The sequence below is a fragment of the Carassius gibelio genome, chromosome B22 (genome assembly GCF_023724105.1).
Source record: "Carassius gibelio isolate Cgi1373 ecotype wild population from Czech Republic chromosome B22, carGib1.2-hapl.c, whole genome shotgun sequence".
In the NCBI taxonomy this organism is placed as follows: domain Eukaryota; kingdom Metazoa; phylum Chordata; class Actinopteri; order Cypriniformes; family Cyprinidae; genus Carassius; species Carassius gibelio.
The window spans coordinates 29,610,429-29,635,217 of record NC_068417.1 but is presented as its reverse complement, the minus strand read 5'-3'; the positions used below and the strand labels follow the sequence as shown (position 1 = coordinate 29,635,217).

General features: G+C 34.7%; 2 protein-coding genes across 4 annotated transcripts; both read right to left on the bottom strand.

Annotated features, from left to right (window-relative positions):
- Positions 1 to 2,423: 2,423 nt before the first annotated feature.
- Positions 2,424 to 16,133, bottom strand: wdr47b (WD repeat domain 47b). Its single transcript, XM_052591133.1, has 14 exons — positions 15,877 to 16,133; positions 14,117 to 14,286; positions 13,768 to 13,851; positions 13,594 to 13,678; positions 11,602 to 12,386; positions 9,713 to 9,818; positions 9,455 to 9,624; positions 8,044 to 8,271; positions 7,803 to 7,964; positions 6,103 to 6,272; positions 5,672 to 5,842; positions 5,456 to 5,587; positions 4,439 to 4,657; positions 2,424 to 3,345 (listed from the first exon to the last, which is right to left on the bottom strand). The coding sequence occupies exons 2-14, from the start codon at positions 14,272 to 14,274 to the stop codon at positions 3,203 to 3,205; spliced, it is 2,613 nt and encodes an 870-aa protein (XP_052447093.1). The 5' UTR covers positions 14,275 to 14,286; positions 15,877 to 16,133; the 3' UTR covers positions 2,424 to 3,202.
- Positions 16,134 to 19,160: 3,027 nt separating this feature from the next.
- On the bottom strand, positions 19,161 to 24,424 carry LOC127988387 (uncharacterized). 3 transcript variants are annotated; one of them, XM_052591132.1, is made up of 7 exons: positions 24,173 to 24,424; positions 23,690 to 23,790; positions 22,591 to 22,938; positions 21,903 to 21,995; positions 20,999 to 21,136; positions 20,022 to 20,089; positions 19,161 to 19,576 (listed from the first exon to the last, which is right to left on the bottom strand). In XM_052591132.1, the coding sequence occupies exons 2-6, from the start codon at positions 23,730 to 23,732 to the stop codon at positions 20,070 to 20,072; spliced, it is 642 nt and encodes a 213-aa protein (XP_052447092.1). In that variant the 5' UTR covers positions 23,733 to 23,790; positions 24,173 to 24,424; the 3' UTR covers positions 19,161 to 19,576; positions 20,022 to 20,069. The 3 variants fall into 3 exon arrangements, with proteins under 3 accessions (XP_052447092.1, XP_052447090.1, XP_052447091.1); XM_052591130.1 differs by lacking the exon at positions 20,022 to 20,089 and having other exon boundaries at positions 24,173 to 24,411; XM_052591131.1 differs by lacking the exon at positions 20,022 to 20,089 and having other exon boundaries at positions 22,591 to 22,935; positions 24,173 to 24,411.
- Between the last annotated feature and the right edge of the window lie 365 nt (positions 24,425 to 24,789).

Sequence of the window (24,789 nt, the reverse complement as noted above, 5' to 3'; positions counted from 1 at the left end):
TAATGGTATGGCTCTCATGGAACCTCAGCCGAGGTGATACTAAAAAAAGTACCAGGCACTATAATATAGTGGAAAACCACCCAAAAGTGAGCCGTACCGAACCAAACCATACCATGCAACACCATGCAGTGTAAAAGCGTCATTAGAGACCTATGTTCTGCAGCAGGAAGTCTCCTCACTCCTCCTCAAGGGTGTAGCAGTGGAGATCCCTCCTTCAGATGTGAATCATGGCTTCTTTAGTGGCTATTTACTTGTTCCGAATAAAAGTACTGAGGTCTGTGACTTATTTTACATCTGCAAGGCAGAATTTCTCTCTTTATAAAGGGAAATTAAAAATGTTAACACTGAAAGCTATTCTGTCTCAGGTTCGTGTTTGGGGCATTGGTTCGTCACTGTAGACCTGAAGGATAATGACTTTCATATTCAGGTTGTTCAGCAGCACAGGAAGTTCCTCAGGTTTGCCTTTGGGGGAAAGGCACACTAGTGCAGGGTTCACCCCTTTTAGTAAAGTTAGTACACAATCATAGCCATAAATGCAATGGTACTAATAATTGGCTTAATTTCTTTCGGTGTTTCTGCCTTGGTTTCCTCTTTTTCGGTTTCGGCCAAGGATTTTCATTTCATTGATTGCAGCATTCATTCATCAGTCATGAGCTGGACAAACAGGTGATGTGTTTCACCTGTCCCTGTAACATCCAGACAAGAATCAAGTTACCTCTGTAATTTATGTGCTCAATACTACATTTACATGTTGAGGTAGTTGCTGATGTGTTAACTCACTTTTTATTCAACACAAATGCTCCTCAATTCATCAACAATACCAATGGACAAATGGAACAAATAACTTATGTTTCGTTACTTTATGTAGATGTGTTTATATTTACATCCCATTCATCTAATGCAAGCAGTGCTGAAAACACTGAATTCTGCTACATAAGAGTGCACATACATCACATGTCTGTTCATGATATAATGTGCTAATATGCTAATCTTTTTGAACGTATTCCTCTTAGATATTAAATAGACTTTGGAGACGTACATGTGCTTACTGGAGCTCCGCTGTTACATGAGAAATATGTTTTAACAGAAAATTCACAAACATATAATATACTAACATTAACCGTTTACACTACAGTAGTTCAACAAATGCAACTTTGTGGTTTGTAATACTCACATTTGTAAGTTGGGCAAGTCGCTGCGTCCAATGACGACATATTGATGACGTACTGATCTCCCGCAGTCTCCTGGGATAGAAAAGTGTCCATTGATGAGCACTTAAAAATCTGAGTTGAAGCAGTAAGACAGCTGGGGATTTATCGCTTACTCTTTTATGAATACTGAGGTTTCTGACATACTACTTTCTTCACATGCTCTTTTATACTGTAAGTCGGCATATTTGAAAACAACTTAAGTGTACGTCCGAATCTCACGAGAATTCGTCACCAGCCAGGTAATTCTCACCTACTCTTTTATGAATACTCATGATTCAAACAGAATTATTCGCTCACCTAATGCTTTATATAGTAAGGAAGTACATGTGGTTTCGGACGCAGCTGAAGTCTTTTCGTCCACACGTGCTTCATGTATCTCTTGAATTCAACAACCACATCATGAAGCAACAGTGAGTGTAGTAAGTCATTCATACATGTTATTTATAATATCGCATGCTATCTTACCCATTACAAACCTCCTTAGCCTAAATATGTCTTTTGGTTTGAGACATTCCAGTTCAATTTCTTGGCTAATGAATGGCCAGCCAATGTTGTTAGTATTCTTCTAGTTGCATTCATGTTCAATTCAAGTTTTACAGGGCTGCCTGCAAAAAAACCCTGCATAGGCCCAAAGGTACGTAAATTACTCTGATATTGTAATTAAATGACCAGCACCTGTACAGTCTATGAGGAAAAACACCCAGATACATAACCTCAAACACGGCTTCTATGTTCTCATATCTATGTGCAGGCATTGTTACGAATTTTCTTCGCCATCGCCATCAAATGGAAAATGTTATATCTGAAATTCAACTTTGACTACTGAAACAAACGGACAGCAAACAACAAAAAAAGAAATCTAGTATAAACACGTGTAATGGCTGTATATTCATTCTTTATTTTAACATTTAGGACCGAACTTTTTTATTTATTACTTAAAAAAAAAAAAAAGATGTGTAGTTCTCTCTATATGAAAGATAGTAATGTTGTTTATTATTGTGTGGTTGTCATACATTGAATAAAGATATATGATTGTTTTTGTTGTCTTCATTATTATAATCTTAAGTTTATATTTCAGAAATTATATGATATGCCAATTTTAATTTATGAAATATAAACACAATACAATACATTGATAATCAGATTAATTTCAAAATGAAGATGTTTTGATTGTAGAAGAACCAAGTGAAGCGTTCATCAGGCTAAACCCCATAGTTTCAAAACTGTGTTTATTTCCATGTTCAAATAAAGTACTATCACATTCTTTGTACAACGGGTGACTGACAGAGTGCTCTAACGGTCGTCTGCGTCGATACAAAAAGGTGCTCGATTTATGCTCAAAAGTGATGCATATTATGCACATAAATAACCGCATTAGGAAAATGACGATCCAAAATAAAAGCATTCCTAAAAATGCGTGAAACCATATCAACACTGAGGAGGACGACTTTCACCAAACGTTTATCCTCAGTATTTACGGAGCGTTGCTTCATTTATATTTATTTGAATAAAGACATGACTCTTCATGCGGCATAAACAGATGCTGAAAGAGTGAGGTCTATAGTGACGTGTGCTATGTTCTTAGCATTAAATAAGCTCATATTTACAAGACATTCAGTTCGATAAGTGTAACTACAGAGAACATCACCTCAAGGCACAATTCAGCTCACATGTTCAGGACCGTTTCGTTCACTTGAAATATAAATATAATAAAATATAGAAGCAATGCTACGCGTGGCTTTTGTCATGTTTTTAAGTGAACTGCAATAGATTTGACAATAAAGCTGTTTCTTCCAGTAGACATGCAATTCCATGTAGACATGACTAGGACTGAGAAGCTACAGTCATTTCTTTTCTCTTTTTTTTTCTCATGTGAGTGTACTGGAGTAATGTTACAAAGAAATACAAACACCCACAGACACACACACACACACGGTCACACTCTTTCACGCCTGTGTTTTCTGTGCTCTTGGGTTTGTCTTCTGCTGGGGTTAAGGCTGATAGGCCCACAGTGTGACCGTCTTATCAGCTGAGGAGGACAGGAAGGACAGGTCTGTGGTGTGCCAGCGGCACTGGATCACTTTATCAGCGTGTTCAGCCACCACACTCACCGGCAGAGGTTTGGTCAGATCCCCTGCAGGAAAACACAGGACTTTTTACTTCCATAAAGTGACATTAAAACTACAGCGGGATTATAATAATAATATTATTAATAATAATAATGATTATTATTATAACTGTTCTTTTTACCACTGTACAGCCATTAAAAAAACACTCCCACTGTACTTTTCAAAACCAATAAAAACAAAACTGATATTATTGAGTGGGTTCTTATAAATTTGTATTATTATTTAAATTAATGTATTCATTTATTAAATGTGATTTTATTAATTTAAATTATTATAATAATAGTTATTTAATATTTTAATTAATTTTAATATATCAAATAATAATATGGTAAATACTACTACTACTGATAATAATAATAATTAATAATAATAATAATAATTATTATTATTATTATTATTATTACACAACATCTTAAAATAAGCTAATTCTGTCAAATGAACTGAAATTATTTATTGAGCTGTTTTTTTATAAACTTTTATTAAGATTTTAATTATTTATTTTAATTAATTTAGTAAATAATAAGCATAATAATAATAAACCAATTAATTGAAATGAAACGGATATATATATATATATATATATATATATATATATATATATATATATATATATATATATATATATATATATATATATATATATATATAAAATACAAGCCAGAATCTGCAATGTGGCAAAAAAAAAAAACATTTCCCAAACATATACTACTACTGATAATAATAAATAATTCTGTAAAAATAACTGGCATTATTTATTGAGTTGGCTTTTAATATTAAATTTTTAATATAATAATAATAATAATAATAATAATAATAATAAACCAATTAATTGACATAAAACAGATATTAAATAATATTCACAAGCCATTATCTGCAATGTGGCAAAAGAACAGGCGCATTCATTTTTATTAATTAATAATAACCATTCACAAGCCATGTTATTTTATAATGTGACATTTACTGTAATGTTTAGTGAAAATCTACTTGTACAAGAACTGATTCGATTATGAAAGATGGGCTGTCTATGACGGGGGGCTCGAGAGAGGGTTGAAAAAGAAGAAATAATGAGCACATCATTATTGGTGTGGCACGACTTACCCTGAAGGTCAGTGATCATGACTTTGTTGTCGTAGGAGCCGGTGAGCAGATAGTGGGCTCCAGGAGAGAAGCGCACTGAGCGCACGTCGCTGGTGTGCGGCCGATACGCCTGGACGCTTCGACCTCCTCTGATGTCATAAAGCATGCAGCGACAGTCCTCCAATCCGGTGGCCATGAGCCGCCCACTGGGATCCACTGCCACCGAGGCCACAGCACTTCCTGTCACATGACACAATGATATAAACCACCCAAACCTCTGGACGAAGACAGAATCAATAACAAAAATGTATCTTTATTATTGTTAGTGTTGTTGTTATATGTGTTTATTTATAGATTGTTTTTGCTGTTGCTTGTTGTCACTGAATTGTTTAGTATTAATATTGTTTAATAATTACAATAATTATTATTGTTATTCATATTAGTAATTAAGATTATTATTATTATTATTATTATTATTGTTTTATTTTTGCATTGCTTGTCAATTAATTAATTTGTATTTAATAGTATGAATAACAAAATATTTTATTATTATTACTATTATTGTTTGTTATAATTTTTTTTATAATTCTATATATATATATATATATATTATTATAATCTTAATTATAATAATTGATATTATTTACACATCTTTTAATTTAATTATTACTATCACTGAAATTGGTTCTAAATATGAATATTCTGTAATATTAAAATTAATACTATTGTACTGATTATAATTGTTTTTGTTATTTTTTGTTTTTGTACATTGGTCATTGTCATTTAATTGGTTTTGAGTTTTAAAATTGGGTTTTATAAAACAATTCTAATTTGTTTTTTATTTTTTTATCAAATAATACTGTTTTATCAATATTATTAACCGTAACCATAAATTCAAATTTCAATGAATATTTATAAAATAATCTGAATGATTCATTCAAAAATCACTCTCAAGAAATCTTTATCCCATTAATCACAAACGTGGGAATCCTGATGTTTTAAATAAAGGCTTGTAAAGGAGCGGGGGAAAAAACAGACCTGTTCCATGCAGGGCCGTCCCGACCACCTTCACACAGCTGGGCACACGCAGGTCCCAAAACCTCACCGTCTTATCCTGAGAGCCGGAGGCGATCATCCACCCGCCCCACGTGTACAGAGACAGGATGTGTCCTGCAACGGCATGTCAGATCATTCAGCACAACATGACATCCTGTTCATACGTGTGTGTGTGTGTGTGTGTGTGTGTGTGTGTACCTGTGTGTCCGCTGAGAGCGTGCAGCCCCTGTCCTCTCTGGCAGTCAGTGGTGTAGATGTTACAGTCTCCAGCCCCAGCGCTGATCAGGATCGCCCCTCCGCTCTCGGGACCCTCCATAAACGCCAGGTCTCTGATGGTGCCGTCATGCATGCTGAACTCTAGATCAGGACCTGCAGTCCACACACACACACACACACACACACACACGCACACACACATTTCAATTGATCGCCCCATTGATCAAAGAATCCTGAAAAGCAATGTTTTATAATAAGCGATGTTTCTTGAGCAGCAAATCAGCATATTAGAATGATTTCTGAAGGATCATGTGACACTGACGAAAATTCAGCTTTCCGTCACTGGAATAAATGACATTAGAAAATAGAAAATTAGAAAGTACTTGACAGACATTATTTGAAAGGCATGTTACCTGTGGCGTTGCAGGTGTCCGCATTGAACGGAAGAACTTTGACGTACTTGTCATTGGAGCCTGTGGCGAGAAGCTGGCCGCACGGACTCCAGGCCACGCAGTAAATAGAGCCTTTATGGTGTTTAATACGCTTGAAACAGATCTCAGGCTGTTTTACTGGACCCTGAGCACTTGACAGGAAGAACAGAGGACGTTAAAAGATATTTTGAAGAATGTTCAAGGTTATGACAATTTTGTATGAAAGCCCGTTTCTGCCATTAAAAAAAAAAAAAAAAGATAACTGTTAATTGTTATCTTGCAATTCTGACTTTTTTCTTCCAATTGTTGGATATAAAATCACAATTGCGAGTTATAAAGTCAGAATTAAGATATAAACTGCCAATTCTAAATCTTTTCTTGCAATTGTGAGAATATACTTCACAATTCAGAATCTTTTTTTCATTATAAAGTCCATTTCTGGGGAACTGATACTTTATAATCGCAATCGTGTGTTTATATCACGCAAATTCTGAAAAAAAAAAAAAAGTCAGAACTGTGTGAATGTTGCCTTAAAAAAAAAAAAAGGAAAAATAAGTCCTGTCAAACAATTGATCGCGATTAATCACATCCAAAATAAAAGTTTTTGTTTACATAATGTGTACTGTGTATATTTATTATGTATATATCAGTGCTGGGCAATTAATCGCATTCTTATGCACAAAAATAATAATGCATTCAAAAGTAGTGCACTGTGGACTTTTTGAATTTAAAAGTAGGCCTACTGCTACATGAACAAAAGTGTTATTACATTTGGTTTGCAAACACTTTAAACAAATAAAGAGCTTTTTACAGCAAGTGTTCCTTTTACATAATAGCGGTTAAAATATTTATTGTTGCCTAAATCTCAATTTATCTCAACATTAATGTAAATAAATTAAATATAAAACTGGCTGTTTGTCACTGCCAGGACATTAACGTTTTTATAGAAAATATTTTATAGTTTGTTATAGAAAAACTAGAGTCCAGAGCTTTGATCATAACATTATAACAAGCACCTTCCTATTAGAAACCTGCACGATCATGGGACACATCTCAGCGCTTCTCTGCTGTCTTCACAATGAAAAACTGCGTTAATGCACGATAAAATAATTGTCAGCGTTAACTTGCCCAGCCAAATATATATACCGTATTTTTCGGACTATAAGTCGCACCTGAGTATAAGTCGCATCAGCCCAAAAATACGTCATGATGAGGAAAAAAATATATATATATATATTATTTGTACTATTAAATTATATAAATATATTCATGTAAATACATGTACATATTTTCAAAATATTTAGTGTGTGAATGTGTATTTATATGTACATAATAAATAAGCTGTATACACACAAGTATTATTTAAACAAAAAACGTTTATTTAGGATGCGATTATTCACGATTAATCAATTGACAGCACTATTTTTTATTCAGTGGCAGAATGAGGCTTCCATAGGTTTGGGTCCCGTTGACTGCCACAGTATCTTCTGTTCATACTATGGAAGTCGAATAGAACCAGAAACGGTTTGGTTACCAACAATCTTCAAATATCTTCTTTCATGCTCCACAGAAGGAAGAAACTCATACAGGTTTGGAACAACATGAGGGGGAGTAAATGATGACACACTTGTCTTTTTTGTAGGGTGAATTAGCCCTTTTAAATACTGAGAAGAAGAACGCACCTGGTTTGGAGGGATTGTGGGTAAGTGCAGACGCGCAGTGTTTTGGAGTTGGAGCCGATTGCATAGAGGGTCCCGGAAGGGTGGAAGGCGACTGCGCGCACAGCCTGTGTGTCCTCCAACGTCTGAACTGCAACAAATTTGGGTTTCTCATCCTGAAACACACTGTCATGATGCATCAGCATTACAAGCAGCTCACAAACCAGAGTGATTTCATCTTTTAGGGTCAAAGGTTGTGAGAAACCTCTTGTTGACCAGCACTGGAGACTCGTCCAGAGACGGGATGCCTCGGCCTCCTCCCTTCTGAGGGGTGCTGCTGATCACCGCGGTCTTGTTCAGGCCTGAGCCGGTCTCTGGGGTCTGTTTACCGGCTCCGCTCGCTGCCGTACCGTTACACTGCTGGGCCAAAGCCTGGACGTCTTCACCCAGGTCCTCCATTCCCACGTTCAGCTCCTCCAGTTTCTGAATGGACCTACATGAACGATCAAGAAAACTGATGGTGATGTCTAGAGATCAAGGTACTTAATGCCTTATATAATGCTGATATTGATAAAACTTATGATAGCAAAGCTGTTTTTATAATGTACTTAAATCATATTTACTCTAAAATTAATAATTTAAAACAATAATTAAAAATAATAGTTATTAATAACCGGAACAATTCAAAAATGGTCCTCGCACCATTAGTGCTCGGGCCTTAATAATTACAATAATAATTACTAAAATGCATACAAAAATATAAATTTATATTGTACTATAAAAGTATTATTTAAAAATACAAAAATATTACACATGTCAAATATGCTATTAAATTGTATTTAATGAATAATTATTAAAATTAATAAATGGCATAATACACTTACAGTTTAATTATTGCAAAAATAAGTTTACAAAACTGCTGAAAAGCAATGTACAACAAAATGTATATTGTATGTGATATTGTAAATAAATTGCTGATAATCTCAAAATGACCAACTATTATGAGATTAATATGTCTAGCACTAGTAAAAAATCTATTATTAATTTATATGATAATATACAGGCAAAATATATTATAAATAATAATTACAAAATATATACAAGTTATGCACAAAAAATGTAAATTACTGATCATTTCACAAATATTTTCATATTAAAATGATATTACACTGATCATTTTAGGAAATATATTTAAAATATATCTGAAATATATATTAAATTATATTTGAATGACATCGAAATAGCATAATTTACATAATTCACACTTTCTATAAATGATATCATGTAAATGAGATGTTTATGATTTAATGAGAGCCAGTTAAGAAGTTCACAATATCGCTGTAAATAAATGAACTAAAAAAATGCAAATATAATAATTAGCAGATAGTCTCAAAACTGCCAAATATTTTCCAGATTAATCTCTTTCTCTATATATAAATAATACTACATAGATTAGAACAGAACAGAATAGAATAGAATAGAACAGAATAGAGCACATGCTATTACTGTTATCCCTGAAATTAATTGCACATCAATAACAAGTGAAACAAACGAGTTAGTTAATGGTAAGCACGTTCCAGTCCAAGAGGCATTTACAGCACTTCCAATCTCATCGTCTTGACATCAGAAGCCACACAATCAATCAGCTGCACATCTGAATGCCTGCTGGATCTGACCTGTTGAGGAACTTCTGTGTGAGACTGTGCTGCGCTGCGTCTGTGGGCTGATCTGGGGGATGAACTCCACCCTCCAGCAGCATCTGATGGTACAGCTGCCTCTGCTGCTGCTTCTGCTCCAGATGCTGCTGCACCCGCAGACGCTGCCGCTGGAACTCCTGGAGCTGCTCCTGCACACACGACACAAGACAAATCACCAGCAATGACCAGTCTGTCATCATTTGCACATGTAATCTAAATCTAAATGGTTTTAAATACCTCCGATTTCTCCGCTGAAGCTGTGGCTCCACCATCTCTGCCAGGAGTCAGTGGAGGACGTGGTGAGTTCGCTCCTCCTGAGCTGTTTATCCACTCGTCTGGAGCTCTGGAGGAACACCAGTCAACACAAATGAGCGGGAAAACATCTTAATATCTGTGGATGCATGGATAGTAAAATCCAGGTTCATGCCACAAGCTGATAGTTGGCTGATAAATGGCTAGAATTCAAATTCCATCCTATTTTTTTTTTTTATACATTGAAAATAAAACATTAAAAACTATGAAAATGAAAACAAGAGAGATGATATTGTTAAAGATTAAAAGATGAACCTTGAATGAGCGTTAGATGATGGCCAAAGTAACCTAAAATGTACAAATAGTGGAAATAAGCAAGAACAATTAAATATGCAATATATATTACCATTTAAAAGACAGTAGCATAGCATAAAAACTAAATCAGGAATATTATCTCTACCTTTTAATAAAAAGTGCACATTAATATTATGGTTTCTATTGCCACTTTTCATTTAGTATTCAACAAAAGTTCTCTGAAATATATTGACTGTCATTGAAGTTTGTTTGGACTTAACTAGTAAAGCTGCCAGGGTTTATTGTGGTGGATCTAAAAGGATTAGAAGTGTTAAGCTTGACCACCATATGTCGCATTTCACCTTCTAACACAGAAACCAGCTCTTAGAAGCTAGATTTGACTACGGTATTTTATACTTTACAATGAATTGTGCAGTTTTGTTTATGACAGATGTTTACCCTTGGTTTTATTGTTGATTAATATAGTTAAACCATGGTAACCACAAATTAACCTTCGGTCTGGCTACACAAACCATATTTTAACCATGGTATTTATAGAAAAAAATGTGGTTATACAAATGGTATTCAATGCGCCAGAAAAAAATTGGTTACTACACTTTTAATATAATAAAACCATGGTTAATTTTCAAAAGGGGATGGGGCGCAAACTCATGGAACACAAAAGAAGAAATTTGGAAGAATTTTTAAACTGTTTTGATTAGAGAGCAACCGATATTGGTTTTTGAGGGCCGATACTGAGATTAGGGAGTTAAAAAAGGCAGATATCGATATATCGGCCGATATTTTTTGTGCATATTATAGTACAGTAGCAGTCAAAATGTTGGACACTTTCCCATTCACATTTTGCAATGATCACTTAAATGTGACATTAGATATGTAATTGAGGCAGGGCATTTAACAATTTAACAATAAATTTACATCTTGCGCACTTTAATGCCCTTTGAATGTAATGTGAACATTCCTTTGCCCGACCGCGAATTAAACCGCCTGTAACTCCTGGATCCCAGGGGCTAGCGATGCGGGGGTGTTCTCAATTGAAATGAGGCTTCGAGACACTCAATTTGGCATTCAAGAGGTTTCCTAGAGCTGAAGGGATCCCCCAAATTTGGCGTGGATTCCCCATGTCATTGCGGAGATATCGCTGTTTAGAGTTTTGATTGTTTTCCATACACTTAAGCTTTAAAGCGTTTCATCCAGGTCACCAGTACCAAACAATGGAGCACGCTCTGCTGGACAAACTACGTAAATACATAATTTACAAGCATTTTACCTGCGTTTATTCTGCCCAAAAATTGTCATATCGGCAGCATATTCACCGATACCGATATATCTGCGACAGGCTCTTATCAGCTGATAAAAATCGGCGAAACGATATATCGGTCGGGCTCTAGTTTTGATTTACACAATGGAAGTCAATGGAGTCCAAAACAACAGCACTGCTCCCCTTTGACTTTTACAGTATTGACAAAAAAAAACTGAGAAAGTGATTTTTAAAATAAAAAAGCATACCAGTTTTTTAAATGTTAAACAAACAGTCATTTTTTGGTGAACTATCCCACCTGTCGGGTGAACCACTGACGTTGCTCTCAATCACATTTTTGCTTCCATTTCCTCCTGAAGGATAACCAAAGTTGGCGAACGACTGCGACATGGCCGCTGCTTTCCCGTCACCTTCCGTGCTTTTCTTTTCTCTTCCCACCAAGCCATGGGACAGACCGTCCAGGGCGGGATTGAGAGAGCGGGACATGTAAGTATCCGCCGATTGGGGCCGCCGTAGAGGCGATGCTGGGCAAGGCGAGAGTTTGGTGAGCAGTGGAGTGAGAAGATCTGCGTGACCCGTCCGGGCCGGTTTGACGAGCCGGTCTACGTGGATGCTGAGGGTCTTCTGCTCAAACGCACAAGCAAAGACCGAAGACGAGAGGTTTTGCAGCCAAGACAACAAACTCAAGTCCAGTTCCTCACAACCGTTCCCACACAGGACATCGACGGCGAGGAGAACCTCCTCCTCATTGATTTCCTCTCCAGTGGCTTTGCTCTGGCAGAACTCAACGCAGCATTCATACAGGATTCCCTTGATGAGGAGCTGGAACAGACGGTCGCCGGTGGCTTTGAATCCGGCTTCGCTCAGTTTGCGGTCTGCGGGGATGAAATCGGCCACCATGGAGCAGGCCTCCTCGAAGCAGTGCACGCGGGCCGTGCTGGGGTTCCAGTCCTTGAATTCGGCGTGGTGGGTGAGGCGCGGGAGCGTTAGGAGCAGGCAGAGTTTGCTGTAGTCTTCTTTGGTTGGGCAGAACTCTTCCAGGCAGTGAAGGGACTTCACCGCATCTTGCATAGTCAGCTCCAGCTGCAGGTGTGAAAGAGAGCAGTCGTTATGAATAAAACCCTTCTGACACATTCTGAGTTAAGATTCATGAGGTTTTAATGTGAGATTGCCCAAAATATCCCTATCTATCTATCTATCTATCTATCTAAGTATTAAATTATATTTAAATAGATTTTATTTCATAGATTAATTTTCAAGATTTATTCTAAGAACTAAAGGCCATTTAATGGTATAAATAATATTATACATTAAACTTCCATTTTGCTAAAGAATTATGTAATTTATTTATGAATCATTTACTTATTTATCATGGTACACATAACAAACATAACCATAACTTACAATTACACTTTTTACATTTTGCATAAATAACGAGCAATTATCATTTTAACAAAAACAATTCATTTATTTGCTGGTTTGTATACCATTTTTATTCATCAAAACTATTTATTATTGAAATGTATTATTATTATTATTATTATTAAGTATTAAAGGATATTACATAAAAAAATCTTCCATTTTGCAAAAAAGATAAACATTATTTATTTATTATTCAAGGATATGGTACAAGTAAAAAAAATATATAATAATAATCATAACTTTTTCCTGATCATTTTGCATAAAACACTGGCATAATTTATAAATCATGTACTTATTTGTAAACTTACTATCTATGACATGTTTGTATTAAAGGCTATTTTAAAATAATAATAATAACAATAAAAACTTCTTGCGCATCTTCTTGCACAAAGGATAAACATTATTGATTTATTTATTAGTATTGAAGAATATTGTACAAGAAATAATAATTATTATTCTTATCTACCTACTATCTATCTGTATACATTTTTCATTTATTTTCAAATTATTGCTATTATTATCATCACAACTAATAAAAAAAAAAAAAATCTTTCATAGAAAAAGGAATGTTTAATATCAAATAATAATGATAATAAATAAACTTTCAATTTCCGACATTTATTTACTTAAAATGAATTTATAAATCAGTTTCAGTGATAATGATAATAACAGTAATAATTTTTTCAATTAATTAAATAATGAAAGGCTATTTTTTCTAAGTAACACTTATACTGTTAATACAAATATTAATATCATATACAATTAAACTTTCCCAATCCCAAATCCCAATTTTACATAAAAGACAAGTGGGTCTTTTTTAGAATAACATGATGCCATTTTCCACACACACACACACACACACACTCACATTCTCAGGGTCATCTGCTGCAGATATGGCGTTGTTTACACACAGAGCTTCCAGAAACTTCTGTTTTAGGATGATATATCGAAATCTAAAAGATTAAAAAATGCCAAAAGACTGTGAAACAAGCAACACAAGCCTGAATGCTGAACAGATTCATAACTGTGCGACTGTGCTTACTTCTTTCTGTCAAATTTATCCAGGCACTCCAAAGGCTGGATGAACTGCAAAACTTCCTCCCACTGCCCGTCTAATATAAGTTGCCTTAGAAAAAATTTATTAATAATATAGAACCTGATTCTTCTTTCATAAGTTAAAATGATGCTCCTAAAAGAAATGCAAGTGTGCTTAATACTTCAGCACCTGAAACAGATGTAGGTTTTCCATTTTCACACTTCATTAAGCAGCACTACCATTTATTAAGGATGACAGTTTTTCAAAATACACCACAGTAAATGGCTACTGAAATGGCCACTGCAAGTAAAACTTCATAGTTGTGTAGGATTCAAAGACACAGCTTCCTACTGACCTCAGGAAGAGCATATCATCTGAATAAAGCCCATTAATGATGCCGCTCTCTTTTTCCAGCGCCAGCATACTGATGTGGAGCTTTCTGGAGTTCAGAAAGTCCAGGATCAGCTTGATTATCTCTGCTTCTTTAATGTTTATAATCTCCTCTGCAGTCATGGTGTCAGATTCCTGAAGGGACAGAGGGACAAGGTTATCTGTACGCGCGTTTGTGTGTGTGTGTGTGTGGTATTGCCTACACTGTGGGAACCAAATATTCCCACAAGGATAGTGCTCCATGGTAACTTAAACGTCTAAATTAAAACCTAAAACCAATAAATAAATATAATTCTGTGGAAGCAAGGCTTAAGAGAAAGAAAATATTATTAACTAAGAATATACGGTCAAAAATTGTATGTATATATATATACATACAATTTTTGACTGTATATTCTTTTACATTTTATATATAAAATATTTTATTATTTTATATATATATTTCTTTTTTTCCATTAATATTGAAATATAGATAGATGGAGGGGGGAAGAGATGGAGGGGGGAAGAGATGCATATTAAATTACATAGAATACATTTATTTAAATATTATGAATAAATAGTTCAATGTATAAAATATAATGTCTAAATAAAATGCATAACACAAACTAAAAAATATATATAAATATTCTGTGAGATTTAAGAAAAACATCATAATTTCGATGGAGCAAAAAATAAATAATACATTCATAATTGCAATGAATATGTTTAAATTAATTAATTAATAATTAATAGGTGAGGGTTAGGATCAAGGGATAGAAAATATGATTAGCTCAAATTATTACACTGAAGAACTGAAACCGAAATTTAAGAAATACATTTCTTTAAACATTGTAAATAATTAATTTGAAGTTTAAACTTTAGGGACAGATTAACTCAGTATATTAAGCAGAGGAAGTAATATATAAATAAATGCAATACATACATTTAGCGCTCTTTTAGGAGTTATGGCTTTTAGTAATTATCCTTAACTCTATTCTAAACATGAATAATAATCATTAGGTAAGCAAACCATTCTGGTTTCTGAGCAACATCATGTAGTAAATCATTACTACAACTACTAATAATAATAATAAACATTACCATCAAATATTGTGAAGCACCATTAATTCATGTCACTGATCTCAAGCCCATGCATTTCAAATGTACCATCATTTGAATAAATCACGTGCCTCAGAGAAAATGAAACCTTCTATAGACTTGATTTATTATGCATACAAACAGTTACATGCAAGTACTGCGACAGCTTGTGCCATGCAGCCCTGTCAGCAAAGAGCAGCATGCATTTCAGTGTGTTTGCACTAGTGCATTGGTTCTCAAACCTCACCATGAAGAACCCCCAGCACTGCACATGTTGTATGTCTCCCTGTCTCTGACACACCCACTTCAGGTCTTGCAGTCTCCACTAATGAGCTGATGAGCTGAATCGGGTGTGACAGATGAAGGAGACATACAAAATATACAGGGCTGGAAGTATTCCAGGACAGGTTTGAGAACCACTGCACTATAGTGCAATGGAGACAGCAGCATTGGCAATCAGGCTGCTGATCTGACCAATTTATCTTCTGACCCATTTCTCTGCATGCGACCTCAAATCTTGTCATTTTCGCTGACGTGCACATGTATAAACAGCATGCATGTCCTGTCTGGCCCCAAATGCAACGCAGTGCAGCGTTAACTCTCTGCGTGCTTGGAAGACAAGGTAAAAAAAAAAATCCAGAACCTTACCTTAAATCAAGCCTTGGCCAACGCCGAGTTGTTTATTCAGTCTTCTCCTGCGCGGATTAGCGCGAGCTCAGCGTTCAGCCGCCCGAGCGTGAGGTGCGTTTATCCCGACAATAGCTCGGATATCCCCACCCACCTTCCGTCTGTCTCGCTCTCCGTCAGCGGCAGCAGCAGCGCCGGTTACCGGCGGAGAGACGCGCTGCTCGGGACACACCCACCCAGCGCGCCGCTGCATTGCTGCTCATCTTTACACTGCTGAGGTTCTCTTAAAACATATATATTAGATTGGGGTGTCTAAATTATAATATTATGTGGGTTCAAATAATTATGGTCAGAATAAAATGCACAAAACACAAGAAAATTGACAAATATTTATTTTCCTCATTCAAAAATATTTAACAATCCTTAAAATTATTAAACGTGGGAAACGATAATAAATCGCTGAGTGCATTTAATTTAATTGTGCTAGAAAGCAGAAAACCCTGCTGTTGTGCTGTGTGTCCACTTGATGGCACAATAAAATCACAAAACTGATCCAAAAGCATGTTTTTGATTTCACCGAGAACTCATCGATGAGCTAATCGGTGAATGGTTGAGCTGAAGCTCTGGGATTACTTTAAATAGTTCACTTCCGTCTTCAAGATGTTTGTTAAAGAGCGTTTCATCTGGAAAACAGTCTCATAAAATCATTTTTAAATCATAAACATGTTAACAACATTTTCTGAGTGTCTATGTAACATCTGACAGGAAACGTCTTCGAGGTGTAGGCTATAGGCCGACTGCAGAATGAACAAACACACACACTTACAAAAAAAAATAGGGCTTCCAGATATAAACGTACTTTGAAAAGATATCTTCGTAAACTACTACAACATTGAGTTGTTGTTGTGAGAAGTACACATATAGCTAGCCTATATAAACTATTTTCCAACATAAAATTAACCTAGCAACAAATGTAGCTAAACTAAATCCATCAGAGTTCTTGACTTTTTGGACTCAGCTCAACTGCCATCTAGATTAAAAATGATTAAAACCGTTTCTTTGTTTTTATGGGAAATATACATTTAGAGATAAAGTCAAACCAACATTGGGTCTCAGACTCGCCAACCTTAAGCGTATGATGTAAACTAAATGCAACCCTTGAACCTTTTTTCTTTTCTTCTTTACATTTTATATATTTTCTAATTTGATGTTTATATGATGTTGTATGTTAAATGCTAGTAGTGAAGTTCCACAAATCCGGGATATGTTTATACATTCTCAAATTTGGATAAAGGAAGGAAAATAAATAGAAATCAAAAACAGCTCATGGAATATTTGACTTCATGAGGTTGACCAGATGTTAACACGAGGTAACCTTTTTCTGAAGGCAAAACATCTCCTTCAGTGAAAGGCCTGTTTTATACATTTTATGTCAAATATCCCACAAAGTATTGACTTGGTGTCCAAATTACAGTTCAGCAGTTGATTTTATCTTTGTTAGTCTTCATGCTGTTCATTTTTGTTCAATCTAGGTCACAAAGGAAATGCGTGAACTGATATATTTTTGGGCACCCAAGTGTCCATCAGTTTCGATCAGTAAGCATGACCCTGTTTGGCAAAGGCCTTCATTGTTTTTTTCACACATTAAATGCACCTGCAACTAGGACAGGGCTGTTCTCTGAGGACTGTGTCCCACTTTCTGCTAGTGGTCCGGGTAATGTTTCTTTGAAAATGTTCCTACACCTGCATTTTATGTATCTGCTTATGACCATCAACCTAAAAATCTTTTACACGGGCCAGATGCATAAACTGTTTAGTCTTATAAACTTATTCATCTAATTTTTTCTTTAAGACTGGTCATAAAATTTTGTTATGAAAAGGTCTTATTTATATTGAAGAAGTAAGACTGATTTCCCCTTGGCAGCTGCTAGTTGGTCAAACTAGTTCTTAAGACACAGAACTATGCACTATGTACTCAACCATGTAGTGAATGCATTATATAAGGTTATTTTGTTATTTATAATCTGAAATCCGGAGTCTGTGTCCAAAATTCCACATTTAGTTGTTTCGGCTATTTAAGTGCATCATCTGGGGGTTTAAAGTGCTGTTTAAAGTATTATTATTGGAACTCACACTGTTTATACTACAAAACCTCGTATAAGAGTGCATATGTGCGATTTGGGACGCACCTACATTCTTAACATGGAGGCAAAATTTATGCAACTGGCCCCAGAACATATTAAAATGATTTTAAAAATGTTTTGGAAATAATTTTCTCATGATTGCAAATGAGTTTACTTGATGAAAATAAATATTAAATATTAATACGGTTTAAAAACATCTGTTCTGTATTTTCACGTATTTTAAAATTTAAATCATTCTAGCGATTGATCTAACTCATTATAATTTCCTGATTTATTTCATAATAATATTCCTTATTATTATAAACGTCAAAATGTAAGTCTTTACACAGTCGATTTAATGAGTTCTCCTTAATTTCCTCGCTTCCTTAAAAAAAAAAAACAAAACAAAACAAAACAAAACAAAAAACAACAACATCAACAACCATAACCAAAATCAATCATAAATTACAGCCAATCAGGAGAGCGTGTGGGCGGGGTCTATCGCTCTCTCAGCATGAACACTGCTCGACTTGCTCTTAAATCGAATTCGGTAAAAGTGCATATTTTTAACGTTAATCAAAATACATATTCAGCTGTCTTTCATGGAATTCACTTGTTTGTTCACAGTTTGAAAGTTCTTGTTTCCTTTAAGGTATATTCAAGATCTGAGGTAAAGTTAAGCTACTGTCGTGTTTTGACGGCTATCAGAAAGTCGCATTTTGTGTTGAGTATTTCATTTTTGACAGGAATAAAAGTAGGCTGTGCAGGATAGACGTTCAATGGATTATACTGTTGTTCAACAACATTAATTTCTTTAAAGTCATGAGTTGTGAAATGATATGAAATGCATAACATTACCATTGTCTCTCTCACAGCCTCGTTTTAAAGTCATTATGGCGTCTGGACTGATTAAGGTCAGTAACCGACGCTAGTTACAATAGGCCCGTGTTAAATGTGCGTTCAAAGAAAACTCCCAGTTCCTTTATTGAATACATACGAATGAATGATTCATAACTACGAAACATCTCAGTTCCTTTTTTCTTCTTCCCTCATTTGCTGCTTTCACAGCATGTGGTTTGTTATCTAATCACGGTCGACTAATCTTCATGTAACTTCTGAAATACCAGACCAATTTGTGCAGTCGCAGTAATGATAATGCATTATTAATTGTGAGTGGAAAAAAAAAGTGTGACAGAGTTTTATTTTTGGTGGTTTTCACATTTATAACCACAAAATGTTTCGGTTTGACACAACTGAAAGTCATTAAGGGACAAAAAATCAGGTTTTCTCATGTATCTCTTTCTGAAGAAAAAACAAAACAAACAGCTTCCCATCTTATTGGGAAATGCAACATTACAATAAATATGTGTGTACAGTAAGGTTTTTAATATAATTAATGTGTTTTCAGAGGATAGGTCATTCTTTCATATTTAATACTTAAGGCCTTCGGATTCTGTTGCTTGAAAGAGTGTCGTACTTCCTCAGTGGTTTAATGGTGTCCGTTTTTTTGGACGAAGGCAGGTCGCAGATGTCCTTCTTAGCCTTGTTTCGCCCCCAGCAGCTCGATTCCACTGGTTTGGTGTTCTCATAAATGATGTCTAAAAACACATAAGATTACTGTAGAGTTACATCAGATGGTTATCAGTACAAAGCACAGGCCACACTGAGGGTCTGGAGGAAAACGGTTTGCTGTGCACGCTGCACCAAACTGCTCGAGCCTAACCACAGACAATGAGAGGCAGTTTAATCGTCATCAACTGGAGCGCACTCTCAAAGCGCTCAACCACATACCACCCACACTCATTCAGCACTCAGTTTGCAACCCAGAAATGTCTGACATTGTACAAAGACTCCTGAGGATGCGTTGTTTTGTTTCTTAGTGGGGTCTCGCGTGAGGTCTGTGTGACTTTTAAAGGATTGTTGTGGCATAATTTTGATTACAGCAAGAAATAATATTGATTCCTGCATCAGTTTATAGCAAGAAATATGATTATAGGCTTTAAACATTTGTAACTAGCATTATATAGCACTATGTGCTCTTACATCTTAATGCTTTATGATGCTTATGTCCTCCATTTGAAATAATTCTTATCAGCGGACTGAGCCAAACACTGCAAAACAAAAACAAACAAAAAAACAAACAAACAAAAAAAGATTCTAGTCATACACAAGAATGTTTAACAGAAAATTACTTCCTAAAATTCACGTTCAATTTAATATTTTTCTTGCCGTTTCTTTGTAATTGTTTGTAAAATTTACCAGCAATTTCTGAGGGAAAATAGTTTCACACCATTTTTTTTCAGTGTTTAAAATATTAATGTGTGATGGACAATGAACTTTACACTGTATACAAAAAAATGTGTAAAATATACGGTAAAAAACAGCAGCTGTGATTGCCAGAATTATACCGTTAAAAAATACGGTAACACCGTTTTGGGTTTAACCTTAAATTTACAGTTTAATACCATAATTTAACTGATATAATGTCAATATACCAATTTATTGAAGTACTGAAATCTGTTTTGTACCTTTGTAATACACTGGTGAAAATGGGGTGATGAGAAAGTCATGTGATGAAACAAAGACCATCACAAGCAGCTTTTAAATATTAACATATATAGAAGGTGCACAGTCATTCACACAAGCACTAAACACCATCACGGTGAGACTCATTAAACTGAAATTTACAATAAACATTATTTTAACAACATTGTATGTAACATACAAGCCTAATAAACATAAAAGATAAGAAAAAATAAGAAAAAACAGTTATTTCAAAAAAGAAAAAACGTCAAATTCAAACAAAATTTCAAATGCGACGCATAGAATTCTTGGAACATCAGTTTACTAGAAATTACCGTTAACCATTTAAAAGGTTTGTACTGTAGCATTTTCACAATTTTTTACAGTGATAGGTTCTTAATGTTAAAGCTTAAGCTAAAGTTAATATTTGGTATTTTTAAAAATAAAATAGTTTAGTATTAAGCACTGTTTGGTGAACCGTAGATTTGTAAATGTACCTTCAGGTTTGCGTGTCAGGATGCATATGACAACAATTGACACCAGAAGTACCGCGCATCCAACAGCCAATGCTAGCCATATCCACCACTGAGTAGACTTATCCTTTGATATCATGGGTGGTGTGGAGGTTGTTGTATCTATAGCACACAAAAAGATACAATTATCAGATTATTATTATAATAATATTTATTATAATATTATTATATTATCTTTCACATATGTGGCTCTTTCTATTACAGTATAAACGCTAGATGTATATTCATGAAAAAATTACTGTTCTATAATTTGTGCAGCGGGGTTTTAAAGACTGAAAGTCTTAATTTAAACAAAAAATTTAACAAAAAAGTAAAACAAAAATATTTTATTATATATAATAAAAATGAAATATTTTCGATTCAGTTCTGTTTCTTATTTCTGTTCAAATAAACTAATTTGTGGCATTGCCTCCTTTGAACAGACGGATGGCCAGGTGCTCTTGCTTCCATCGAAGCGTACAAAGCTCTTTCGGTCATTCTTAAATTATGAATCATAACTTGTAATAATAAAATGTATTACATTAGAAAAAAATAAAATCAAAAATTACCAGTGGACCCCACTATAAAGTATGCCATTTTGAATTTTAGCATATTATTAATATATTTATAGTTTTTATCTCCTAAAGACTTTCATTTGAGAACAAGTTTACTAATATTTGAGACAAAACCAAAAACTGACCACTTGCAATTTAATCCATGTATGTGAAGTAAAGTACTAATTTATTACTTTGTGGTTACTGTACTTGTGGAGGTCAAATATATGACCAAAATGTACATTATTGTACAAAATTAAAATTAAAATTTCAAATGCAAAGAGTTGAATACAAAGTATTTTAGGATAATTGAGTGTAAAAAGCTGAATATTTACCATTGTTCATGCAAGTTGTAGGTAAATGTGCTGTTGTCTGATTCTGAGATTCTGTGGTTCTGGTTGTGCTGCTGGTGCTATTGCTAGTGGCATCTATTAGAAAAAAAAAGAAACACTTTAGTGAATGTTGTTACATGGATACATTTCAATTCTAAACTTGCTCAATTTAAATTTCCGTTTATGCTGGAAAGTGGAAGAAAAGAAAACTTTGTCAAAGATTTGGATTCTGCTCTTTATTTCCCTAAAGGTAGGTGATCTGATTAAAAGCCAGAATGCAACATTTTTGTGAAATAGTTGTCATGAAGCAGTTTATATTTATAGATAATAAGATATTTGTACATAATAAGGTGATACGATTTGAAGTTTTTCATATTACAAATTATTTTCCAGGAAAAACAATTCTGAATTAATTTGAACACTTCCAGAATATCTTCAGAATAAATTTGGTGTTGTGTGTTTTTTGATAGCAGCACTCAAACTGCATGAACTTTACAAGTTCACACCTGATGGTCATGTTCTCCATCATGATTAGAGAATCATCCAAAGAGCATCTGATCAGCTGGAGAGTTCACATGATTTAGATTCCCAGGTGTTTAGTGCAGTCTCAATATATTGTAGAATACATGATATACATTTTTCTATAACAAACGTTATTTTGTACCATAGACTACAATGTCCCTTTACTTACCGACTATAACCTGTGTTCCATTACTGCAGTATCGTAAGAGAACCGGGATGTCTTTTGTAACCTTGCAGAAGTACCATCCACTCTCATTGGCTTTGTTAAAAGTAATGTTGAGTGTTGACCAATCTTCATCTTCCTCTTTAAAAAATCTCTGTTCTTCAGGTATCTTGTTTTCTGTTTCACAGTCTAAATAAGGTGTCTGGCTATAATGCAAGCTCACTTTGTACTTTCCACGAGGCTGAAAAGTGCAGTTGAATGTGACTGAAGCTTCTTCACAAACTTCAATGTACTTTGGTTCCAGATGGACGTTAATTTTCTCCTCTTCAGGGGTACTATTGAAAGCTCCTGCTACTGTACGTATGTCAGGAAAAGAAAAGAAAGATCATTTATTGTCTGTTGTTAGGTACAAACAATAGATATATGATTGGAAAACTGACCTTGTGAAAAGAAAGATGTTTTTAACATTACTTGATACTAGTTGGCAGATTTAAACTCCAAAAAAAAAATATATATATGTATATGCAAAATATGCTTTAATTTTAATTACTCAATCCACACCTCAAACAAGATATTCTGGGTCTATCAACCACTATAACTACTCCTACTCTTGTCAATAACTATGTAACTACAAGTTATTTAAATACAAATCATTCAACAAACAATGTTAGCAGAAGATATTATAATCTGGACAAAGGCTAATTGTCTTTTTTAGCTCAGTGAATATTTCAAAGGGTATGTTTATTTTTTTCAAGTCAGTTCCTATGTCAGATATCATAAAGCCTTGAAAACATGCAGTTTAATAAAAATGCAATTTATTGTCCAAGGTATAACATACAGTTAATACAAATTCTCTTTAAATAGTGGGGCATGTTGTCACAATGGAAATTGCTAAGTGAAACACTCATTGGTGTAATCCGACTTAGACTTAAAATCAAATATTTACTGAGGAAAACGCCTTTGTGTCGATTAGCCAAGGATATATTTTAAACATGAAGTGTCAGAAACAGTCCATCCCGAAATATTGACCAATTCTTTCTGGTAGATTAAATCCGAACTTTGTTCGAAACAAACTAGGCTTTAAAACAGAATGAATTTCACTTACCTGTGAGTAAAAGAACAAGGATAATACTGCACAGTCCATCCATGCCTAAGATGGGCACAGAGCGGGTCTTGATTTATAAACCCCCCTCAAAGAAAAATGGTCTGAACAAGAAGAAAAAGACTCTTTTAAAAGATAGATTCAACTTCACTGAACACACCACCTGCTGTCTTTAAACAAGGACGTGTGAATCTTCCTCTCGCTCGTGGTGATAGTTAAAGCTCTGGCAGAGATATCTAGACTGGTTCCTGTGTGGTCATGCATATATGAATAGAGCTATCTATTGATACCTTATGAAAGAGTTTACGAGTTGTCTTCCTGTAGAAGCTTAAGTCTACTAGATTGTAGTAGAGTTAAGTCAACCAAACAATGGTTTTCACAAATGGAAATCTATAACAAACGAGATACAATGCATTATATAGGCTAACATAAAAGATCTGCAGCTGGAAAAGTAATGGTTTGAAATGATGTAAACAGTACACTTACCGCTCTTAAAGTGGGTGAAAATGTGAGAGCTGCTTTGAAGTAATGCTCACAGGTTTACAGGCGTGAAAACAGGTCAGAGACACAAACATGAAATGAAAATCAGCACCACAAAGAACTCGCCTGACATCAGACGTATCAGGAAAACACCAGAGACACTCTCTGTTCACACGCAGAAGCAGCACTGCTCAGAAATAAAACACTTTAGGACCACAAAGTCACAGTTGTATTCCGCTGATATATTTCTTTACATTACATAGTAAATTAGCACCTGCACAAGCTTTTCTCAACATTAATTGAACTTTTCTGAACCATTTGTGCGATGAATTTTAATCAAGTCAGTTCTGTGTACTTCGAAACCTAACATGTTTTGTGGAAATATTTCACGTGGAATGTGTTTATCCTAAACTTATATTTCAAATAACTGACACTTACTGATATTTTATCTTGATATGTTATCTAATATGTATGACTGGAATATTTTATATTTATTGCAAGACATTTGGAGATTTTTAAGTGACTTTACATGTCCAAATCATTTTTTTGTTTTGACATCTCATACATGACTTGCTGGGAACTGTGACGTAGTTCGGATGTGGTTTCAATATTAAACCTAAAGG

Bases quoted from the DNA above. Each gene is read 5' to 3' on its own strand.
- wdr47b (XM_052591133.1), bottom strand. From the start codon at position 14,274: ATGACTGCAGAGGAGATTATAAACATTAAAGAAGCAGAGATAATCAAG. The intron at 13,852-14,116 runs GTCAGTAGGAAG...ATTTTTTCTAAG, and splicing joins GATGATATGCTCTTCCTGAG to GCAACTTATATTAGACGGGC. The intron at 6,273-7,802 runs GTGCGTTCTTCT...CTTCCTGTCAAG, and splicing joins CCACAATCCCTCCAAACCAG to TGCTCAGGGTCCAGTAAAAC.
- LOC127988387 (XM_052591130.1), bottom strand. From the start codon at position 23,732: ATGGATGGACTGTGCAGTATTATCCTTGTTCTTTTACTCACAG. The intron at 21,996-22,590 runs GTAAGTAAAGGG...TTTTTCTAATAG, and splicing joins TGGAACACAGGTTATAGTCG to ATGCCACTAGCAATAGCACC. The intron at 21,137-21,902 runs GTAAATATTCAG...TGTGTGCTATAG, and splicing joins TACAACTTGCATGAACAATG to ATACAACAACCTCCACACCA.